The sequence below is a fragment of the Erpetoichthys calabaricus genome, chromosome 8, assembly GCF_900747795.2.
Source record: "Erpetoichthys calabaricus chromosome 8, fErpCal1.3, whole genome shotgun sequence".
NCBI lineage: Eukaryota > Metazoa > Chordata > Cladistia > Polypteriformes > Polypteridae > Erpetoichthys > Erpetoichthys calabaricus.
The window spans coordinates 131,114,867-131,140,875 of NC_041401.2; the positions used below are offsets into that span (position 1 = coordinate 131,114,867).

Consider the following 26,009-nt stretch of genomic DNA (forward strand, 5'->3'; position numbering starts at 1 on the left):
TTTTCTGCTTCCTAAATACATGTCCCAGCTATGCCATCTCAAGGAGAAATTTTTTAAGTTTTCTGACCAGACATGTTCTTGCCCTATCACTCAACTTGACACGCTAATAGAAATACAGTAATCCGTCGCTATATCGCGCTTCGTCTTTCGCAGCTTCACTCTATCGCGGATTTTATATGTAAGCATATTTAAATATATATCGCGGATTTTTTGCTGGTTCGCGGATTTCTGTGGACAATGGGTCTTTTAATTTCTGGTACATGCTTCCTCAGTTGGTTTGCCCAGTTGATTTCATACAAGGGACGCTATTGGCAGACGGCTGAGAAGCTACCCAACGTACTTTTCTCTCTCTCTCTCTTGCGCTGATATTCTCTGATCCTGACGAAGGGGGATTGAGCAGGGGGGCTGTTCGCACACCTAGACGATACGGACGCTCGTCTAAAAATGCTGAAAGATTATCTTCACTTTGCTTCGCATACTTAAAAGCTCAAAGGGCACGTATTGATTTTTGATTGTTTGTTTTTCTCTGTCTCTCTCTCTCTCTGCTCCTGACGGAGGGGGTGTGAGCTGCCGCCTTCAACAGCTTTGTGCCCTGCGGTGCTTCGCATACTTAAAAGCCAAACAGCCCTATTGATTTGTTTGCTTTTCTCTCTCTTTCTGACATTTTGTGCTCCTGATGTGCACTCCTTTGAAGAGGAAGATATGTTTGCATTCTTTTAATTGTGAGACGGAACTGTCATCTTTGTCTTGTCATGGAGCACAGTTTAAACTTTTGAAAAAGAGACAAATGTTTGTTTGCAGTGTTTGAATAACGTTCCTGTCTCTCTACAACCTCCTGTGTTTCTGTGCAAATCTGTGACCCAAGCATGACAATATAAAAATAACCATATAAACATATGGTTTCTACTTCGCGGATTTTCACCTTTCGCGGGGGGTTCTGGAACGCAACCCCCGCGATGGAGGAGGGATTACTGTACCATTATTTACAAAGGGAATGACAACAATGCAAGAAAACATGTATCATATATACCACTGATAAGACCTGACAAACCCAAGATTATTCTACATCTGCCAAGATTCATTACTAAACATGATGATATCTTTTCTGATTTTCACACTAACATCTCTTCAGGTTTTTAGCTACTTTTTCATTTTGCTAGCAAGGATCAGTCTTCTCCCTTCCTGCTTTGAGCTCATTCTGCAATAGCAGTATGTTCTCCTCTGAAGCATGACTGACATCACTTAAAGATTTAATAACTGACAGACAGACAGACAGACAGACAGATAGATAGATAGATAGATAGATAGATAGATAGATAGATAGATAGATAGATAGATAGATAGATAGATAGATAGATAGATAGAGTAGATAGAACAAAAGAAAGAGGGAAAAATGGTTTTAAACATACCAAATGATATTATATATTCAATGAATATTTAATAATATGTTATAGTCACAAGACTTCTGGTTCACCGATTATTCTGCAGCCCTGTTCCATGATTTACATTTGTAGTTAGAGCATTTCGATTCACTCCTGGGGTGCCTGTATGTGTCCTCTGTTTAATTTTCTGCATAACTGTATTGTACTCTCAATGATCTTAGTCCAATCTTTTAATGAATTACATTAATTTATGCAGGATATCTTTCAAGGAAAAAGATGCATTATTTTAATGCTTCTTTTTTGTTTGATGTGCATAGAGTCCAGCATGCAACTTTCTGGTGTGAACAATTTATTAGTCAACTAACCCTAACTAGTGGTCAGCCCTAAATTCTTTGGTTAAATCAGTAACAATATGACTAACTTTGGCCATTACCAACAGTATAACTTTGTCAACATGCAGGTTCATATAAGCGCCTTCCCACAATTAAAATAAATTACAGGAAATCTGTATAAAACAATTGCCATTGTCAATTATTATGAAAATAGTTATAAGGCAATTCAAAGTTTCATTGTTTTTCTTTTTCTATCAAACCACACTCAAAGCCATACTGTCAAAATGGAAGATATTAATCTTCCCGGGACTGGTTATCTTGCCAACACTGCTACAAAACAAAGTATAATATATGTGAAATAATAACAAATCCTAAAACAAACTGGATCTATTTACTTATCTTACAGTATCATGGCTAATGTCAGTGTTTACAACTTTACCATCAGAAAGACATTTCAGAGTAGCTATGCAGAACTCACTACTCAATAATTACATCATGAGATCTTAAACATAATTTTAAGTTCTTACAGGAACACTGATAATCTTGAACTGATCTAGTACAATGTCCCATGGACAGATAAGTCAAAAGTAGAATCTTTGTGGTCAGCATTACCCCTTTGTTTGAAAAACAGATAGTAATGAATTATATTGTACAACAAGAACTTCATACTTGAAGCTGTGGTGGTGGCATTATCATACTTTGGTCTGAGTATGCTTTAGTAGACTTGCCTGATGATTTACATTCAAGCAGTATGTCAGAGAGACATCATACACCTGGATCATACTATACTGCATAATAATGAGCTAGTCTGCCTTCTTATTACAGAAGAATCTGGGCAGTCATTGGAAGGTAAGTGATTAGCCAACATGCCCTTTGGTGTTTATTGCCATCCCAGCACTCACAAGAACAGATCAAATGATCAAGCTATGGATACAGGTAGTAGCCCTCCTGGACGCAAATAAATAGGAATACATAGTATCTGAATGGGGTTGCCATACATCAAGGTAGAATTTTGATAGATAAAGCCCAAAAGGGCTGCAAATTTCACACACAGAGGTCAGCAAATTGACAGTCATTTTTCTTTTAAATCTAATGAGGTTGGGAACATCAACAGTCCAAGAGAACAACACTTTCTCTATTATGTGACCCTCTGCAATAATACTGTAGTGTTGTTACTTCTAAGTCTATTCACATTCTGTATGCTTGAGCTGTGTTCAGATGTAGTAAAAATATACCAACAACCCCATAATAATAAAGAAATGGAAATGTTATTAGTATTAATTAAATTTTAACAGTAAACCACAAAAAATAAAAAGATACTTCCAGTGTTTCATGGGAGATATTTTGTACTCTAATTCTTTTCTTCAGCGTGTGACCTGATGAACAAGAACAACAAGATCAAAAGCCAACATAAAAAGACTGTAAAAATCAAAATGTACATTTAAACATAATGCTGATGGAGATGTATACTAACACAATACTGCTTAAATTGTGATTTACATTTATACATTGTTCAGTTATGCAGTTTCAGAGTTACGCATACCTCCCTAGCAATTAATCCACTAGAAAGTATTGTATTCTGAAACCAACAAATGTCTCAGAGACTATTCTGCTGGTTTTCTTAAAAAGAACAGAAGTGCATTAGATAGAATACAATTGGGAGAGACATCTGATGTACCTGGAGGTCAACTGGTTTAAAAAGAAAAGTTAGATAAAAACTGCTCTTGCTGGTCTCTTGACATCCAATGGATGACAAAACATTAAGGAACAAATCAAATGCAGTCAGCTTGTGCATACGGTTAGAAACAGACGTCTCCAGGTAAAGAAATGCTTTAAATAAGGTCCTTACAAGCAACATGGTTGTCTTGTTACAGAAAGAATTAACTAATCTCTAACATTTACCACTGTATTTTATACTAATAAGAGAGAATGACTGTGTGAAACCTCATTACAGTTCACTGCAACACAGCAAGCTACCGCAAGGTGTGATCAAACCCAGAGGAAGAACCTTGGACAAAGAAGCATAAAGTGTGCTCTTCTTTCACATATACCACTGAAAATTTCACTTTTGTCCATGAAGACTTCCAGCCAATTAGTTCCTCCATCTATACTGCTTATAATATTGCAGCCAAAGAAAAAGGTAGTGAATTACTAGCATATGCATTTGTTGTTATTGACTTTACTTGAATTTAAAGTTAGTTTCTTTTTCTAAATTTAATAGGGATCACTAAATTCCTAAAAGCATAATCACCATACTCATGAATCCACAGCAGTTGACAACATAAAGTCATGTAGAGGATTCAAACACACAAAAGTTAGTACCAACTAGACTCAAAGCAGAAGTTTGCATAGTACTGATTTTTTTACTCCTGCTCCTGCCAAAGTTTAATTCTAATACAGACAAAATTCCACTCCATTTCTGCCCAATCTCACCTTCATTCCTATTTCTTCCTCTAAAAAGAGCTTGAACTGGGGAAAAGACATGAGTTAAACTGTCCGACTATCTTTTGTTTTTCAAAATACCTGTACAATTGGAGATGATCTATTGATGTTACAGTATTTTCAAAAACTAATAAATAGATGAATAGATTTAGGGTGAAGAGATGTCCTTGTTTTCCTGGAAACGTCCTCATTTTGAGATCTAAAATAGCAGTCTGGCTGTTACTTAAAAATTACTAAACATATCCAGGATTTTTGTTGATAGTGTCGCACATGTGTATGGAAGACAACTTAAAGGCTTATCTAATTGTAATTCCGCCCACACATCGAGGGTTGGCGCTGTTGCTTAATTCTTCTCCTCCTTTCTCTCCTGCAGATCAGAGACAGAAGTCTGAATGACATCACTTCCGAGTTATGGTGCCTTGGCTCCGCCCCAATCTGGCATCTTCTTAAGGGGAGCTGCCGGCAGCGTTATGTCAGTTGTGATTTGACTACCGTCTGAATAAAACTTTGTACCTTGTTTTATTGTTTTGACCTTTTTTCCACCAAGTATATGGGGTTTGCCTCCAAAGTGCCCCAAATTTTTTTTTTGTCCTCGTCTCTTGTTTTACAATAGTTACTTAAACTTTGTAAATAAACAAGAGACCTACATATTTTTTACAGTTCCTATATATGTTTTGAAAGTGTATGCAGCACATTCAGCGAGGTGACAGACTATTTGGTGAGGCTATGTTTCAAAATGTTCCAATAGGCTAGTGAGGATTTCTTCTAGGTGATAATGCATGTAGCGGTTATCATTTCTATATCACATGTTAAGATGACTGTTGTGCTAAATAAAAATAAAATATTAGAACAGTAAGCTTTTGGTCAATGGCATCAATTACTTTGTCATTCAGGAACTGCCTACTTACTCTGGCTACATGAGGCCGTGCATTGTTCTGCACCAGGAGGAACCCAGGGCTCACTGCACCAGCTTAGCACCAAAGGGTCATGCTGGATGATGTTGCAGGCTGCATAACGTTACTTGGTAGTAAACAAGAAACCTTACAAAAGCATTTAAAAGCCAGTCCCAAATTAATAACATCTCCTTGAGCAATTATTTGAGCAAGAATTAAACTGGTTACATATACTTTGAAAGTCTGCAACCTTTTCATTAAATAAAGAGGAGAAAAAAACTAGACAACTTTGATTTAGTTTTTTGTTGTTTACTGTCCTGCTTCTGTATGTGCTGAATGTACATATATCCATCTCCCATAATACTGGTACTTTGAATGAATTGTTTTAATTTCATTTTATTTATTATTGTGAATGTGTCCTTATTTGAAAGATAGTCTATAACCAAATCCACACTACAAACCAGAGGAAATGAACTTGATAAATGCGACCCTTGCTAATTTATGTACTTGGATGCAAGAGAGTAACACCCAAAATAAACACTGTTCACAACTAGAAAGCACAATCAGAACCAGATAACTTACTTCTGTGCTCAAGTCCCACTGCTTTGCCTTCCTGATAAACATTAAATATACATTGTCACCCTCTGACACCTTACACTGTAGAGAAAAAACTGTATATAGTGATTTTAAAATGCAGAACTTCATAAAATTCCAAGGATAAGTATTATTCCAGTTGGATTTAGAGCTTTTAAATATACTACCGTGAACCTTTTACAGTTATCTTTCTGCTATTGTAAGCGTGTGGTACTTGCACATCAGGTGTCTGTGACGATGCAGAGATTTTTAGTAAAAATGGGGAGGCTCAAACATGTGGGTGTGGATGTGCACACCACTGTAAACCCTTGTGGTTGCAGAGTGTTCAATGGGACAACTAACTAATTGCTTATTAATGTGCAAGCACAATGTACTCAGTATTGACACTCCATGGGTTGTGAAGTGAAGCACATGTACCCATAAGGTATAAAAAAGGAGTTTGAGTAGGAAAGATTTGGAAAAGATAGGAGAAAGAAAAAAGAAACAGAGGAGGGAGAAAAATCAAGGAAGAGTAAGGTTGAGTGAGTGAGCCAGATCTAGTGTCAGGTGGCTAGGAAGTCAGGTGGCTCTGTGAGGTAGCGAGAGGAATGGCACTCCAGGGGTGGGTCGCTCTCACAGAGCAATTTGGAGCAGAAGGGGTGAGTTTCTACTGGATCAATTACAGAATGTAGGGTGGTGGAGACCAGCTTTGAGCATCTCAGTTGTGACTGACAGAGGAACCTGGGACGAGAATTGGAAATAGAGGGACACACTTGCTAGTGTCTTACCATTGGTGCAGTGACCTGATGCGTGAGTGGGAGAGGCAGAAGAGTGAAGGAAGCACTGAGGCTCACAAGAAATTGGAAGATCGGAAGGAACCGATTTTAACCCTGTGATTTTAGTCTTTATTTTTCAAACCGATTTATTAATGGATTATATTTATTGTTGACTGATTTTACTCCCACAAGAGACCATGGCTTTTATTATGGATTACTTATTGACTTATATATTTGAAGATTAGACTGCAAAGCATTGTATTTATTTGGACATTGCCTGAGTGTGGAATAAAACTGCACTATGCACTTTTTTAAAAACACTAATTTTCTTTTTGTGTGTCCTCATTCCACTAGAACATCCTGGTTATGACTCTTGATGTCCTTGGTTCAAGAAGATGCCAAGGCTGCAGGCACCCCAAATCCAGGTTTGCTACCGATTACTATAGGATGGTGTACCCATACTAAAGCTGGTGATTAAACATTGGAGTGGATGAGAATCTTGACCTTTAACAATTTCAGACAGCAATACTTAAACCTGTCTCCACTGAAGACTTTGAGATAAGAATGAATTGAATTGAGTATACATAGATACACTTGCTAAATTAACTGCATATACTTATGTATACAGTTGCATATAAAAATTTGAGAAACTTTAGTCAAACTGTATGAACCTAACCCAATCTCATTCTAGTAAAAACATAAACATGGCATACTTTTGATATTTCAGTAATGAGTATTTATATGCTAAATTTAACAGACTGAAATAAAAATAGTACATATAGTATATACAAAGGATTGGGCATCATGTCAGATAATAACATATCATTAGGTAGAAATCAAAGTTTCCAAACATTACCACTTGCCATGGTATTATTGCTCTTGTTTTAAAAGTTTAAGAATTGTTTTCCACTCATTTTTGCAGAAAACGTCTGACCCAAATATATTATTAGGTGGTTTTCTTGCATGCACTGCATGATCTACCTACTAACTTTCACCAATATTTAAGTACGGGAGGCTATTGCAAATCTTAATCTTGTTTTCCTGTAAATAACTCATGGTTGATTTTGAGGTGTATTTTGAATTGTGCTGAAGAAATACCTATTCTATTTTTATCTTTAATTTCTTCAACCACTCTAAAAAACAGCTTTGTTGAGATTTAACTTAAAAGTATTTCTTCTTTAATTACTAACTTCCACATATCCCGAATAAATAAAGCTTCTCCCCCATGCTTAGTGATTGGGAGCTTGTTTTCTCTTGAAAAAACATCACCTGTTTTTCTCTCAATGTAGGTCTGTGCCTTTAACCACGTTACTTTTTTGCTTCTAAGCTTTTTCTGACCTAACTGGTACACTTCAGATGTTAGGTTTCGTGAGGAGGATGTAGAACAGGTTACTTCAGTAAGATCTCTGTATAGGCAGAACTGTATTGTTCAATATGCTGTAACACTGAACCACATATTTGTTGATGATGTACCTAAAATGAACCCAAAATCATGAAAATATAGAATATTTGGTGAATGCTGTATGTTAAATTTAGGTTGACTTACCAGTGGCCACATCTCCGAAATTCAGTGAAGTTCTGCCTTGGTTAGAAATTACAATTAGAGGGGGTTTAACAGCAGGGCAGCGTACTTCCATATACAATGTATTACTGGAACTAATGGGGAAATCATAAAGTAAGGAAAACAAATTACATACTTATTTGATTATAGCTACAAATACATAACTGTATACATGTTAACATTTAAATACTTCTTACAGGATCTTAGTGAATTAATCACCATCTGAGAATAGCACATTAGTCATCTTTGACAGTTGCAGTCAAAATTAATTTATCAGTTAAGACATGGTGCCTTTCCATCCATCAATTTCTTTTTATTTTTTAGGTCGAGATGAGTAATCCTAGTTTCTGCCTGGTGATTGTTAAGCGATTACTCTTGTCTTGTGTCCTCTGTGCATTAGTCTTAATCACAATGACATCATTGGCAAATTCCATCAACTCCAATTGGTTGCCGTCTACCCATTGTAGCCCTTTCTCATTACCAGTGCTATGCATAAACCAGTAGATATGTCCTAGTCTAATATGACAAAATAAATTGAAATAAACACTTCAGGCTCATCCCTATACATCAACAGCAATTGTGTGGATAATGTTCACTTATGAACAAAGAGTTCACTTATCTTGGCAGCCTGCTTAAACTGCAATAACAACACTACAGCCGAGATCAAGACAAGCATTGACTTGTCTTCCTCTACCATGAGCAGACGAAGGAAAATTTGGGACAATAAGAAGCTCTCCGTATACATCAAGCTGAAAGTATATAACAGGGTTATCATTGTTATTCTTCCATATGGAGCTGAGACATGGTTCCTCACGAAGGCATAACATGATTAGCTTTTGGCTTTGATTCATGCTGCATACACTGATTCATGCACATACTATGGCAAGAAACCATTACAGATATGGTCCCGGCCAAAGCTGCCCAGTTGTCCAGCAGTCTCAAACTACAGAAAAGACACCTGGTTTGGTTTAGCCATCTAATACGTATGAACAACAGCAGATTACCCAAAGCCATGCAGTGGGCCCTTCCTGGAAAACGCTGACCAGGTAGACCAAGGATGACTTGAGCAGAAAATATTAATGATGTCCTTCACTTATTGGGTATGAATTGACAAAACGTCATAAGAAGAAGAGAATGCATACTTTTCATGCATTTATGTGTTGACTACGGCAGTTTTCTTCTGTGTTATTTCCTTGTGCTTAAAGCTTGAACCAAAGACAAGAAAAATATAATATCTTGATGTATTACTATTTCTGAACATTTCCCAACCATTTTCCAAAATTATGCTCCTTGCCAAATAACACTCCAGGCCTGGTTCACCAGTCTGTATAAACTCATTCTAGTTCAGTTAGTTTTCTAGGTCAAAGTCGCAAGTTCGAAACCAGCTCTCTCATAACTTTACCATTTTGAGTAGTGGGCTGCTCTTATTGTTAATATTATACAATAAAATCATACATGCACCAGAAGGCGTGAGCTTATCCACTGCTAGCAGGAGCACGCAGGTGGCCGGTTGCTGTGTGCTACAACATGCTTGACCAGGCGGCAATCAATGCACATGTACTGTACAAGGCATGCATGGGTCCACTAAGAAAAGAATAGTGTTTTTTGCTCACCTTGCAGAGGAACTTTACTGTCGCTTCTTACAAGAAAAGGCAATGGAAAAAGAAAAATAGGATGCAACATTGACAAGCTTCTGCTCCAAGGCCGCTGCATCCCCCAGGAAAGCAAACTCAGTCAGTGTCAGGCGCCCCTTCAATGTAATAGGAACCACAGCATAGAGAGAAGTGTGTACATTGCAACAGGTACACATGTCGTAAATGTAGGAAGGACGGCCCTTGGGTATGTGGGAACTGTTAACATTTGAATTTGATGATTGCAGCGGAACTGACCTCTCTGTACTATTCTTTCCTCTGCATGTCCTGGAGTACAAACAAAACACCACCATGCACCAAAAGGTGGACACCGGGCAAGATCAGGGGGAAAAAGAAAAACTGCAAGTCACTGATTACAACCGCAAGAAGGCATGTGAATGAATATGAATAACATGAATATGAATATGAATAATGTTGCATCAATGCCACAGTGTTTTCTGAAATGTACTATACTGGTCATAAAATGAATTATTCCAAATATCATATATACTTATGTCTCTGTTTATTGTCAGTGCAGCTTTGACATCATGGACCATAAGGTGCATACTAATTCAGCATTAGCAGGAACACTCAATAAAACTGAATAAAAAAAAATAAAGTGACAAGGAGATAGCAAGAAGGCAAATTCACCAGCATTTGTGTGTCAGCATTTATCCCACCAGATCAGAGAATTTCCACTTCCATTGTCTCAAAACACCACTCACATTTACAGTTATTTCCAATTTTCAAATAAAAACTAACAGCATCGGATCTGGGGTGGGGGTGTTGTATCGTGATTGTGACTGAGAGAATAAAAGTTAAAAAAAAAAACGCTAACTTTTACAAGTACTATAAATTTAAAGCAGCTGTTACAGACACATATCAAATGTACTTTTTATTGTATAATATTAACAATAAGACCAGTTCACTGCTCAAAACAGTACATTTACGAGAGAGCTGGTTTCGAACTCGTGACCTCTGGATTATAAATCAGCAGTTCTTAACGCTGCACCACAGAAGCAGTCATATTGCATTTGCACCTTTTGTGAAAGTGTTTATTTGATATTTGGACGTGCAGTCATATTGCATTTGCACCTTTTGTGAAAGTGTTTATTTGATATTTGGACATCAGCCTTCACACATTATACAGTTCATGTCTACATTTTGTCATTTATTTCTAAAACATGAAAAATGTTTCAGTTTAAACAATGTGTTTACATAGATTGTTGTAGACATGGAACACACATCAAATTATTTACCCTATACAACTCTAGGTAGCTCACTCCCAGATAATCAAGGCTTGAACTGGAGGAACTTCTTGCTGTTTCTGCGGCAGTAGGGGGGAATGGTATCACAGGCTGCTTGCAGCTTGTTCTTATTAACACATTTACAAGACAAAAAGACGTTGAATATAGAGGTGCAAAGGGATTTAAGGTGAGCCGGGTTTACAAGTTTTTTCGTAGACTTTGGTAATTCTAGTGTTAAAACAATCTCATTGATCAGTCTTGACATTTCCCTGATATAATGAAATTTAAGGAGAGCAACAGATGGTATGTAGATTTTTAAAAGTACTCTTTTACAACTTACCATAGATTCACATTGTGTGGACACAGACTTTACGATAAATGAAAAACATTCGATTCTAAATGATTTGTAACAGTCTGTATATACAGTAGATATGGATAATCTGATCCTCCAGGTAAAAGTAAAAAAAAAAAAATTGTTGAAATTGCTTACCTATACTGTATTGAACCTGGTTTATTTGGATTTGCAATTGCACCAACAAAGCAGGAGATAATACATGTACTGACAGAGTCTTTGAAAGAGCGAATCAGAGATGCTTGAGCTGCAGCATACTCATCAGAACTAGAACCAACAAAAAGAAGCATATTAAAAACATCAGAAAGCTTTTACTTTTTAGCAAATTTAAAGTGAACATACATATCTGACACAGACAACAAAAAATCAGCACTGCTATATACAGTAATACACATTATGGAAGCTATTCTAGTAGTAAAAATACTTATTTAATGCTCTCTCTGTTTTTACATAAACAACACTCAATTTTATTAGAGAAAAAAATAAAAAATGCACAGCATAAACATGAGTAATGAAACATTAAGGGAAAAAACAAAGCATGGAAACTTACTCTTTCTGAATGTCTTCGGTTTTGGAAGATTCAAAAGGTATTTGAGAGGAATTGGACTTAGGGGTGCCACTTGTTTTGACTGCTTTTTCTTTTGATGCCTGTACTGGTGTAACAGGACTAGTTTGTCTTGTAGATTTTTTTGTAACTGAATAAGACTGACAGAAGCAGTAAAGTAACAGGTTACACAAATATAAATAACACCTAATTGTTTTTACATAAAATGACTAGGCTCCTGGCTATTAAACAGTGACTTCCTTTTAAGGAACATCGAACAAAAACCATTACCAACTAATCTGACTCTTATTTTCTGTTCAGACAAACTGCTTTTACAGTTTTCCAAAACAATATAAAATTGCTCCCATGCTTCAAGGGTGGTCAACTATATTTCAGTGTAAAGAAAAAAATGAATGGGGAAAAACCTCTAATTCATTGGAGAATCATATGAAATTTATGAAGTAGCTTCTGTTATAATCTTCCCTTCTATATATATCAGCATAAAATTAATAGCAATTACATTTTACTATTTCAGGGGTACTCAACTCCAGTCCTGAAGGTACACAGTGGCTGCAGAATTTTGCTTAAACCAGTTTTTTAATTACATCCCAATTATTTACTAGTAAAGAAATATGTTTATTGGGCTTAGTTTTAGTTAACCCGTTTGTTATAATTCAGAACTCTTAATTGTCTATTTTACTTTTAAACGGCTACATTTAGGTTTTAATTATTGCCTGTTTTTTTTAACAAGCCATCAGTTAATAATGAGGTGCAAATGACGAAGGATCCACCAGCTCTCCATTTGACGTGCTCCTATTTAAATCTGTTTATATGTATCATGAAGTATTGGTGCAATACAATGTTTTGAAATAAATGAGAGAGAAGGGAAGGACCAAGAGGTACAAATCTGATTTGGACAATAAAACATATAGATAACGTTCTCAGAAAACAAAAAAATCTACGTGATAAAGATTTGTCTTGGAGGAATAGGGTGTTGTACCATGTTAGCCATTATGGATTTAGTGAGAAGTTAAGCAAAATGACACCTTTTATTGGCAAACTAGATAGATTACAATATGCAAGTTTTCGAGGCAACTAAGGCCCCTTCTTCAGGCAAGATGTAATACAGAAACTGGAGTTCCCTGTGCTTATATAGACAGAAGGACAGATATAGAATTGGAAAACCTTTAAGTGAGACATCTTAGATGTAAAAAAATTGATAGACATTATATAATATTGTATTCTTAAAATTGGTAATCTCTATGCATTAGAAAAGTATTATAAGTACATAAGAAAAGTAGACACTATACTTTAAAAAGTATTAGGATGTAAGAGGTAGGAGTTGAAAAGCTCATGCCTATATATTTTTATTACCCTGTACAAGCCACAGACCACCATTATCTTTCACTGTTAAAGTCTGGATGTGCAGGAGAACTGAGAAGAGATGGGAACCTTGAAAAGAAAGAGAGTGTAAACTCTTGGGTTGTAAATAATGGGTGAATGCTGGGAAAGAAGGGGGATGAAGGTAGGGGCTGTCAAACAGATATGATGGACAGAGAGTTTGACACCCACCCAGCTCAGAGAGATTGGTAGATTAATTAGAGGCAGGACTAGAGCAATGGAATGCTAGAAGTCAGATGAGGAAGTATAATAGATAGATAGATAGATAGATAGATAGATAGATAGATAGATAGATAGATAGATAGATAGATAGATAGATAGATAGATAGATAGATAGATAGATAGATAGATAGATAGATAGATAGATAGATAGATAGATAGATAGATAGATAGATAGATAGATACTTTATTAATCCCAATGGGAAATTCACATTTTGGCTTAAATGATAAGAATTGTAATAAAAGAAAAAGGTGCCTATTGCTGGGGGCTCACTTTTCCGTCTGAGATGAGTCTGTATGTGCTCCATACAAATAAAGCTTAGTTCTGCTGTCTGTTCTGTAGTTTCCGAGTGCCTTCTTTGGGGGCTGAGGACGCCCCTGCTGTGTCAGCCTGCTTCAACAACCTCTCCAGGCTAAGATTCATTTAGCAAGAGAGGAGAACAATGTATAGTCAAGATCTTTTAATAAGGTAACAGCAAAGCCTTTTGAAGTTTCTGATGAGTTCTTCAAAACAATGTGGATCTATAGTCAGGTTGTCTGGGACAGTCCAAGAGATGCAAGATATAAAATGCGTCCTTACATCTATGATACATATTGTGTAGCTATACCACACTGCCGACTTGAAAACCGCATAAAGGGATCATTTTCTTGCAGATCATCTAATGTGGTCTACCTAATTCTCTGAATGAAATGTCCCAGAACTGCACTCTATTTGGAAGAAACTGGACAAACACACCGACATAGAATGAATTTACACAGGTTTCACATTAAACATGGCAAAAGAGCCAACAACAGCCATGGACGCGGTGAGAGGGACTTTAAAGTCACAGTGCTTATGGGCAACTTCACAAAACAGCAAGAGAGAAAACAGTGGAAAGTTAAACTCCTGCTAACATTTATGTAACTTACTACAACATGGTTTAAATACAGACAAGAGATTTATGGCTAGATATGAGGATTGTTTGCATCTCTCAGACTGTCCCAGACAACCTGACTACAGATCCACATTGTTCTGAAGAACTCATCAGAAACTTCAAAAGGCTTTGTTGGACAGTTATCTTATCAACAGACCTTGACTATACATTGTTCTCCTCTCTTGCTAAAAGAATTTTAGCCTAGAGAGGTCTATTAATTTTTTACATCTAAGATGACTCATTTAAAGGTTTTCCAACGCTGGATCTGTCCTAGTGTCTATATAAGCACAAGGAACTCCACTTTCTATATTACCTCTTGCCTGAAGCAGGGGCCTGAGCTACCTCAAAAGCTTTGGTTTTGAAATCTCACTAGTTAGCCAATAAAAGGTGTCATTTTGCTTAACTTCTTACTACATCTAGGATGAATTTAAGCACTAACAAGCCATATAATTAAATACCAAGTTTCATTATCTGCTAGGCCTGACTTCAAATTACAAAAATGGCTGGAATGAAAACCTGTATCCTCTGCGGACATCCAGGACTTGAGATGAGTACCCAAGCACTAATTCAATCTCTATTTCATATTACTGACCAACTTCTAATACAATTCTTGTACCCCAGCACCCAATATTCCGAAATATGTAATGTTTTACCACAAATTCCGATTCAGCTTTTAAGGTGTTTGATTCATCCTTTTCAGTCTTCTCTTGTAGTATCTTTCCCTCTTCTGCAAGGAGCATCATTCGTACAGCTTCTTCTTTGATGGCCTGGTCACTTATCTTGGGCCGGAATGTAACTCGAACTAGGCATTTCTGTGGAACAAATATACATAGTGTATCAGACGCAATAATTTCTGGAAAAAACATGCCTGTTCACCCTAGAACTAATACACTGATTATGCAAAATCAAACAGCACAGTAAATAACTATAAATTTAGTTATGAAAGAATAAATAGCCATTTCTAAAGTATTTTAACCTAAATAGTTCCATTGTACATGATTCATTTCACCCTGAATAATCAAATACACCAGATAGCTAAATAATACAGGCATGTTTCATTATTTACTCTAAGATTACATGCTGTTTTAATTTACCAGGAAAAAAAATGTAACAAGTAAAACTGTAGGACACTAACCGGCATTTCTTAAACTTAGGTGAAATGACATACAAATCAAAAAACATATTAAATGTAGCAAATTATTGCATAGCTTAGATTATGATTTTTAAAAGTGGGCACCAAAAACAAGTATGCATGGCTCTAAAACTCAAATCAAGACTTGTGGCATACACACTAAAATCATGGTAAAAAGGTGACAAAATGTTATGTAAAATATAACCCAAATGAGAACAAAATCCAGTCCACCAGACTAAATCACATACCAAAGGTCAAAGCAAAAATATCCAAAAGCCAAAAAGAGTCCAAAAAGAACTTAAAATAATCACAAACATCAAAGAAACACTGCTAAATAACATTAGCAGGAACTAATTCCTAAGCATAAACCTGTGGCATCTCAGTCCTTATGTAGGCAGCTTACTGGCAGGGCTGCTGCATCAGGAGACACTGTCCCATAGTCTTAAGAGCAAGGAAGTGTAATAAACACAACCAGCATAAGACAATACACAATGCTAAATAAACACAACAATACAAATTATACAATTATACAATACAAGCAGAAAAATGTATTCAATAATGCAAAAAAGACAACAAAAGAATTTATAAAAAACATTAAGTGAAACATATAAAAAGCAAAGAAACTAAAGCCCAGGCTAAACCATGACAGAAATTTTTCAGATAACTTACTGTACAATGAACATTAGAACAATCTAGATGAGAACAGGCCATTCAGCTAAACAAAGCTAACCAATCCTATCCACTTACTGTATTTATTCTAAAAAAACATCAAGTCGAGTTTTGAAAGTCCCTAAAGTCTTACTGTCTACCACACTATTTGGTAGCTTATTCCAAGTGTCTATCGTTCTTTGTGTAAAGAAAAATTTCCTAATGTTTGTGAAAAATTTATCCTTAACAAGTTTCTAATTGTGTCCACGTGTTCTTAATGAACTCATTTTAAAATAATAGTCTCAATCCACTGTACTAATTCCCTTCATAATTTAAAACACTTCAATCATGTCAACTCGTAATCTTCTTATGCTTAAACTGTATAGGCTCAGCTCTTTAAATCGTTCTTCATAATTCAACCACTGTAGCCTGGAATCAGCCTAGTCACTCTTCTCTGGACTTTTTCTAGTCCTGCAATGTCCTTTTTTGTAGCTTTGAGACCAAAACTGCACACAATACTCCAGATGAGGCCTCACCACTGCATTATAAAGGTTGAGCATAACCTCCTTGGACCTGTACTCCACACATCATGCTATATAACCTAACATTCTGTTTGCCTTCTTAATGGCTTCTGAACACTGTCGGGAAGTCGATAGGTTAGAGTCCACTACGACTCCTAAGTTCTTCTCATAAGGTGTACTCTCGAGTTTCTGACCACCCATTGTGTATTAATCCTAACATTTTTACTTCTTATGTGTAATACTTTACATTTACTGACATTAAATTTCATCTGCCTCAAATCTGCCCAAGCCTGTATGCTATCCAAGTCCTTCTGTAATGATATAACGGATTCCAAATTATCTGCTAATCCACCTATCATGGTATCATATGCAAACTTAACCAGCTTGTTACTTATATTCCTATCTACCAGCTTGTTACTTATATTCCTATCTAAATCATTTATATATATTAAAAACAGCAGCGGCCCTAGCACAGACCCCTGTGGAACACCACTCTTAACATCACCCTCTGCTTCCTGTGTCTGAGACAATTCTGCACCCATCTAAAAACATCACTCTGAACTCCCACTTCATTTAATTTGATGCCCAACCTCTCATGTGGCACCTTATCAAATGCTTTCAGAAAGTCAAGATAAATAATATCATATGCTCCAGTTTGATCGTATCCTTTTGCTGCCTCCTCGTAGAATTCCAGCATGTTAGTAAAACATGACCTCCCTCTTCTGAACCCATACTGACTGTTCAGAATAACTCCTGTTCTTGTAAAGTGTTGCTCAATTTTATCCTTAAAAATTCCTTCCATTAATTTTCCTGTGATGCATGTTAAGCTTACTGGCCTACAGTTGCTTGGATCAGCCCATGTCACCCTTTTAATATAATGGGATGACATTTGCCATTTTCCAGTCCTTTGGAATCTCTCCAGTGTGCAGTGATTTCCTAAAAATATGAGTCAAGGGTTTGTATATGTACTTACAAACCTCCTTATGAACTCGAGGGTGAATATTATCTGGTCCTGGTGATTTGTTTGATTTCAGCCTATTTAACCTGAGCAGTACTTCTCCCTCTACAATTTCCCAATCCCTCAGTACCGCCGGGAGGTTTTCAACTTGCTCACTTGTGAACACCTCAGAAAAATGTAAGCTTAGGGTATCCGCTATTTCATTATCGGTACCTTTAAATTCCCTTTTACTATTTCTGATGCACTTAACCTCCTCCTTGACTGTTCTTTTACTACTAAAATACTGATAGAATCTCTTAGGGTCCTCTTTCGCCTTATCTGCTATATTCCTCTCCAACTGTCTTTTAGACTCCATGATATCCTTCTTAATGGTTGCCCTCATGTTCACATACGCTCTACGATTCACTTTGCAGTCATTAGTCTTGTATGCCTTATGAAGCAGTTTTTTTCCTATGCAGCTTCTTTTTTAAAATCTTTATTAATCCACTGTGGAGTTTTTTTAAATTTCCTATTAATTCCATTTTTAGGTATGTATCTGTCCTGCATTACATGTAAAACATTTTTCAACCTGTTCCACTGCTCCTCGACTGTCTCCACACTTAAAAGTTTATCCTAGACTATCCTACTTCGATCTTGTCGTATCTGGTCAAAATTTGCCCAACCAAAGTTCAACTTAACAATTTTAGTCTTTGCATCTGCACTCTTACAAAATACTGAGAATTGTATTATATTATGGTCACTTGACCCTAGTGGTTCAATCACTTCTACACCCTCAATTCTATCCTGATTATGACAAAATACTAAATCCAAACAAGCGTCACCCCGTGTTGGTGATTTAACATACTGTGTTAAAAAAAACAGTCACTGATAACTTCTAGAAACTCCTGCTCTTGTGCTCCTCCATCTGCAAGGTTATCCCAGTTAATATCTGGATAATTAACATTAGAATTACCAGAGCCAACGAAAAAACTCATAAATCCGGCCCACCTTAAATTCCTTCGCACCTCTCCGTCAGCGACTTTTGTCTTGTAAATGTGTCGATAAGCCCAAGCAGCAGCAGCACCCTGCTATACCATCCCCCCACCGCATTAGAACGGGCAACAAGTTCTCCCAATTCCTGCCTTGATTGATTATCTGGAAGTGAGCTACCCAGAATTGTAATGGGAAATAATTTCATGTGTGCTCTGTGTCTACAACAATCTATGTAAACACATTGTTAAAACAGAAATGTTTTTCATGTTTTAGTAATAAATGACAAAATGTAGAACTGTATAATATGTGAAGGCTGATGGCCAAATATCAAATAAACACTTTCACAAAAGGTACACAGACACGACAGCTTCTGTGGTATAGCTGTTATAACTGCCGACTTATAATCCAGAGGTCGTGAGTTCGAAACCAGCTCCCCGACAAATTTATCATTTTGAGCAGTGAGCTACTCTTATTGTTAGTATTATACAATAAAAACATACATTGGATTTGTGTCTGTAAAAACCGGTGTAAATTTATAGTACTTGTAAAAGTTAGCGTTTTTTTTTAAATTTTTATTCTCTCAGTCACAATCACGATACAACACTCACACCCGCCCCAGATCTGACACGGTTACTTTTTATCTGAAACTGGGAATAACTGTAGATGTGAGTGGTGTTTTGAGACAATGGAACTGGAAATTCTCTGATCTGGGAGGATAAAAGCTGACACACAAACGCTGGTGAATCTGCCTTTTTCATATCTCACCGTCACTTGAATGTTTTTTTATTCAGTTTTATTGAGTGTTCCTGCTCACGCTTAATTAGTATGCACCTTATGGTCCATGATGTCAAAGCCGCACTGACAAAAAACAGAGACATAGGTATATATGATATTTGGAATAACTCATTTTATGACCTGTAGAGTATACTACATTTCGGAAAACATTGTGGCACCGATGCAACATCATTCATATTATTCATATTCATTCAGATACCTTCTTGCCAGATCTAAACAGTAGCGTGGAGAGTTGCTCATGTACTGAAGTAACTTTACCTGCAGGTGGATGTCCCATTTCACTTATGGTGCCAAGCAGAGTTGTGTTGCGGTGCAGCAGTCTATTAGCCAGCAAAAGTGCTATGAAGAAGCTTTCTGTTGTTACGGTTCTGCCGTTGTTACGGTTCTGCCTTTGTCCAGAAACGGCTCCATAAGCTTAATGACCTCTTACTCAGAAAGTCTTTGCCCTGGGTTGAAACTCAAAACACAGCTGTCAACAAAACGTTACCAGATGTCCGAAATCTCAGCAAACCTGTTGTTTTTAACACATTCTGCACGGGTGTCTTTGTTATCAAAACGCAAATGCAACATGATAGTCTGAAAGCGGTCACAGGACATCGTATCTTTGATTGTCAGTACAACAAATAGTTCTGAGCAGGCATCAACCACAGCACCAACTGTGGTCATCGCTGTTCTTGTGAAGAAACGTCATCAACTCAGAGAGGGAGACACAATTTCGTTGTACCACGTAAACATCACTGACAGAATAAAACTGAATAATAAAAAAAACTTTTACAAGTAGCCAAAATTTACACCAGGCATTAGAGACTCAAATCAAATATATGTTTTTATTATATTATAGTAATAATAATAATAGCAGCTCACTACTCAAAACGAGGAGCGCCGACTTGAACCTAGAACCTTTTGGTTATAAGGCAGAAGTTCTTACCTCTGCAACATCCCAGAATACAAATCAACTTTCTGTTGATTGACATTTGAGCTTGGGTTTTTAACTCATTGACAGTAAAATGTATATTGAATTATTTTTTTTTTACTTTGGTTATATTCTTGAATAAAATCGCACGTTTATTTGATATTTAGACTAAAGTCTTCACACATGATACAATTCACGTCATTATTAGTATAACATGAAAAACGTTTCTGCTTTAGGTATGTGTTCAGCATGTCTTGCCTCACATTTCCTTTCATCCTACATTTACACAGATCATTGTAGACATGAAACACACGTGAAATGCATGTGTTCCAAATAACAATATATTATTTACCCTATACAACTCCAGGCACTTCACACCACAATAAAGAGACTTTTTGCCGAGTTGAGCTGCGACGGTGGGGAATGGGATAGCAGGCTACTTGCTGCTTGTGCTGATCGACACATTTGCAAAACAAAGACGCTAATGGAGAGGTGTGAAGGAATTTAAGGTGGCCCGGGATTATGAGTTTTTTCGTATTCTTCAGAGATTCCAGTGTTAAAGCACTTAACAAACTCACATATTTTACAATTATGCTAACAACCTTCAACTGTTACATAATCATGAGAAAAAATTATGAGCTGTCACTGATAACAAAATTGTATGTTTCATTTATTTATGTATTAAGTTGACCAGTGTGTCAGATATATGATAAATAACATGCCAAGTATAAAGAAAATTGTGTTTTTAGGCTTGCAAAACACTGTCTGGGTGGAGGTTGTTAATTAGGCCACCAACTTCTTTTGGCAAGTAGAATGAAACTAATAAATTGCGACAAAAAAAAAAATGAAATGTTAAAAAAGTTAAACTAAAAGTCTTTGGTCTGATGATGTCAAAACCTGCTTCCTCTGCCTGGACAAAGAACAAAATCCCAGTAATACAGCAAAAATGGCGTGGCAAGTCCTTGAGTTGCCCAGTCAGAGTTCTGACCTTAACCTTAATTTTTTAAATTAAAATGACAACAGAGATATCCAATTTTAACGCATATATGAAAGGTAACAGGACATCAGTAAAAACATACCTGAAGGGCATATGAAACAATCAAACCTAATAAATAATTTGTTTTAGCTTTAAAAAAAATTAAAAGGTAAAGAATATGGACGTGCCAGACTTGCCTCAACAGTAAGGGGGCAGAAACGAGGTTGGGCAGAGCCAATGCCAAACTGAATATAGAATAAATGACTATTGATACCACTTATAGTTGGCAACTCCACACATCTGTTCTGGATAAAGTTAGAAGAGATTGTTTAATGTGAGGTCGGCACACATTCCATAGGAAGGCAGAAATGTTAGAAATTATGTCTTTCCAACAGATATGGAGGAAGTGGAAACACTAAACTCTGAAAGCTTGAAAGAGGAACAATGGCTTATCTTAATGATAGCTAGCTGAAACTGAAATGATAATGACATACTGTACTTTCCAGGTATTAATAGACTGTGTAACATCATTATTCATATAGCTAAAATTGGAAGAAATAATGTTTTTAATGAAGGAAGATATTATAATGCCTAAATAGTTAAAGGAAGAAACAATCTGAATAAATAAAGGGAGGGAAGGGGATCATGTGTTTCCTGCCTCACTCCGCGCTGTCCATGCAACGCGGCCGCAGAGAGCTTAAACAACTCAGCACATCCACATATAAACAAAAAGGGTGAGCTTTCTTGAAGGCTTATACTGGATGTACCTCGTTGTAAACTGAAATATATACAAAAGGAACATACAAGCAATTACAGGTGTAGAATCAAAGAAAATAAAGATTTACAAAGCAATACATAGCAGACAGTATACATTAAACAATAAAGATTTAAAAGACACTTACAAGGCGAGTGATTTCCACGGCAGGATCAAGACAAAGAGAAGCGCGTAGACAGAGGTTTAAATTGCTGCGTACCACAACTAACCAGATCCAGAGGTTTATGGACCTTAAAGATACGCTTCAGACGTGACCGAAACAAGAGATTAAGGAGTGCCTACGTGAGACACATGGGGTGCATTGTATTTAAATGTTTATTATATCAATAAAAGAAGAACAGAATCACACTGTTTCCAAGACTTTTAAGAGATAGTACCAGTTCACCTTGTTAAAAGATTGCTCTACATCCATTGAAAAACTGTAGCAAGAAGGGCTTGCAAATAGTTATTGTTAATAATATGCAAGAGATGGTACAAATTGCCAGGACTGTTGTGGAATGAAAAAAAAAAAGTTCTGATCATTATGTACATTATTAGCAATGACTGTTTGCAGACATGTGCTAGAATGTTTTCCAGGCACTTCATAACTGTAATCATCAACAAGATGGGCTGGTGATTTGAGTATGAGGTAGAGTCCTTACCCTGCATTGATGGAAGATACATAAAAGCAAAGTTTATACAAAGGTAAAGCTCTGAAAATGTCATCTGGAGGAGAGCATCTGAAATAAAGGATAAGCCAAACCAGGGCAAACAGCCTTCCTTTGAATTCCATTCGATCCTGGGAGTCCAGCGTGTTTGAAAATGGTTAGGGATGAGTATCGGATGAAAAAAGGTCATTATAGAATTCCATAAAATGATCATTAAAGGAGAAAGAATTGGATTTTCCATCCTAAGAGCTAACAATTTACTTAAGTTCATTTTGAAAGTATAATATCATGCCCTAGTATGATGTATCTGAAATTCAGCTTTGAGTAAGAGAAGCCTGTTGAGCTCTCTTCTGGTCTCTGAAATGCAAGTTCACTCTTGGGTCTGACACACTGGGTCATGTGGATTCCAGGTTATTCACCTGTAACTCGAGTTCGATAATTTTTTTGTGTGTAAAGTGGGCCAGGTTAGAAGCAGAAGAAATAGAAATGTCATTAATAGACTGTTTAACCACTATCCAAACAAAACTGGGTTCTTGAGTCAAATTAACAGTCCATGGTTTGAATTAGTCCAATTTAGTGGAGATCTGTTCTTTAAATGTGTTGTTTTATAAATGTGAGATATTCATATGCAATTGCAGGAGCTTTGAAGGTAAAAGAGGTAAATGAAGTTGAAGATGTATGTTTCTATGATCAGACAGCAAAAAAGATGGCATAAAAGAAATAATGCTAAGGCTTTAAGATATTTAGATATGAAGATATACTGAATCTTAGATGAACATTTGTTGGGATAGGAGAAAAAAGGAAATTTCTTTGCATAGAGGTTTAAAGGACAAAAGAAGTCAGCCACAAATCAAGCACAGGGCATGAGAAGGTGAAACAATGTGCTGATTTTTCATTAGAGTAGATATAGCTAAAGATAAATTAATCAAGGCATTAGTATCCTTACCATCCTCAAACTTGGAAAAAGGGTAAATTTTGTTTGATATCATATAAAAATGTACTTTTGTAGGGAATGGGACATATAGCAAAATCCAAGCAAACTTCCAGTCCACCAGCTTCATCAGCACATAACAAAATCTGTCCACATCATTGCACCCCAAAGTAAGGAGCAATTATGGAACAACATTTTGAGGAAGAATGAGACACATTTTTAGATTTCAAGTGTGATTCATGCACAAACTCCACATTGATTTTATTATTATGTGGAGTCAAGAGTATTCTCACATTCCATGCAACAGCATACAGATTAGCCATTATCATATTAAACTAAACTGTCATGGAAGGGTTCAATCAGCCAGGACCACAATAAAAACTTCACAATTAACCATTGTCTGGTGAACCCTCCCCAAAAGTTACACACAAATCTTCAAAGAGATAAACAAAAATATTTTAAAAAATAAGAAAAACAAAGTATGTAAAAAGAGATCCAATAAAAATGTGTCACAGATGGTATGCATTGGTATAAACCATATGAGGATTTTAATATTCAAAACTCAAAATACTGAACTGTCCTTTAATTAATTTATAAAATAAGAAAATGGACAGAAAAAAGAACTCAAAATGTGAACTAACACTGATTAACCTGCCAGTAATAACGACACTAGAGTAAACAGCCCACCATTAGAAAACCTGGACCTTTTGACATTTCTTTAAACTCTCCTTAAACTCTGGACTCTTTAATCCCATTCTAAATACAGTGGTACCTCTGGTCACGACCATAATTCATTCCAAAACTCTGGACGCGACCTGATTTGGTCATGACCCGAACGTAATTTCCCCATAAGATTGTATGTAAATACAATTAATCCGTTCCAGATCGTACAAACTGTATGTAAATATATATATATTTTTAAGTACAAAAATAGTTAATTATACCATAGAATGCACAGTGTAATAGTAAACTAAATGTAAAAACATTAAATAACACTGAGAAAACCTTGAACAACAGAGAAAACTAACATTGTAAGTGTTTGCGCTAGACCCTTACGAACCGCTCAATGTAAACACTTTTTTTATGAGTTTTAAGCACAGGGAAAAAAAATTAAATGCCACTTCTCTTGTGAAACTTTTCAAACCATCCTCTACTGGCTTTATATTCCTCACCTTCGCCACTCGAAGAAGGATTTTGTTTTTTCAGCAATTAGCCATGAATCTTCCTGGGTTTCTCGCATATGATCGGCTCGCTTATGCTATCCCTTGCAAGTTGCTTCTCGTTCAACCACACTAGCAACAGTTTTTCCACCTCTTCCAGCACTTGAGGCCTCTGCTTGGTTAACATTATAACTCCTTTTGCAACATCAGCGGCTTTGTTAGGCTTTGTATACGCAAACAAAAGAAAATAGGAAATGGAGAATGGGAAATCATTGTCGCGTACAAACACACTTAGGGAAAATGGCCACCAGTGTTTTTGTTTGCCACCAGAGCGTGTGTCCGTGAACAGATGCAAAATTTTGGCAAACTTATTGATCGTAACCCGATTTGTACGTGTTCAGAAACGTTCGTGACCAGAGGTTCTACTGTACACGGTGTATATTTTTATTGACTTGAACCTTGTATCTTTTAGATTATTCTTTTAGAATCTTAAACCGGTTGTTAATTTACTAGACCTGGGGTAATTAGTATCTGAATGGACAAAGTACCTGAGAAAGGAAAACACTTATTGATTATATTTGTATTCATTGTTAATTTGACATGAAGTTAGGCCTTTAAGTTTGGGGTGTATGCTATGCAGATCAGGAAGAAAAGGAAGGCAGAGCAGAGCAGGAGAGAGAAAAGCCCAGACAGCCAATGATGAGAAGAGCCCAAAGAAATTGACCAAGGATCTTTGAGGACTAAACACCATTCGGAAGCAACACTGCACCCAGACTTTAAAAAACTCATCTTACATCACCTTAATTTTCTGCATAAGTATTTTTTTTCAAATACATTTCTTAACCTTTAAAGTCTCCTTTCAAATGCATTTCATACTTTTGATGCAATCAGTTTTACTAATGTTTTTATTAATGTGACCTTATAATAATATTAATTCTATACGGTGTAGCAGTTAAGGCGTGGAGCCACCTCTCGAACCCTCAGGTACCACTCTTGAGACCAGGTGAAAGTATAATAAATCTTCTTTTTATTATAACTCTGTGCACAAAGCACTCCACACACCACACTCATATACTCAATAAACTATTCTCTATGAACAATCCTCCTCGCCCAGACACGTCGCCACCCTACCTCCCAGCTCAACTCAGTGTTCTGGGCTTCCCATAGTCCTTTTATAGCTCCTGACCCAGAAGTGGTTCCAAGCCAAACCCACAAGTCCATTTTCCTTCCGGGTCAGGGCAAACAGTCCTCTTCTTCATCCCGGGAGCACGTCGCTTCCTCCAGTCACGTGACTGTGACGCACTCCCGGGTTAT

The 26,009-nt window shown here is 36.6% G+C and overlaps 1 protein-coding gene across 1 annotated transcript in view; it reads right to left on the reverse strand.

The window, feature by feature from the left end:
- cfap74 (cilia and flagella associated protein 74) overlaps window positions 1-26,009 on the reverse strand; it is a 525,252-nt gene that overhangs the window by 121,883 nt on the left and 377,360 nt on the right. Inside the window, exons 27-31 of the mRNA XM_051931357.1 lie at window positions 14,921-15,079; window positions 11,740-11,894; window positions 11,328-11,456; window positions 7,945-8,054; window positions 3,035-3,090 (exon numbers count right to left, since the gene is read on the reverse strand). Coding sequence (XP_051787317.1) covers window positions 3,035-3,090; window positions 7,945-8,054; window positions 11,328-11,456; window positions 11,740-11,894; window positions 14,921-15,079 — 609 coding nt within the window. The remainder of the gene's footprint in view (window positions 1-3,034; window positions 3,091-7,944; window positions 8,055-11,327; window positions 11,457-11,739; window positions 11,895-14,920; window positions 15,080-26,009) is intronic.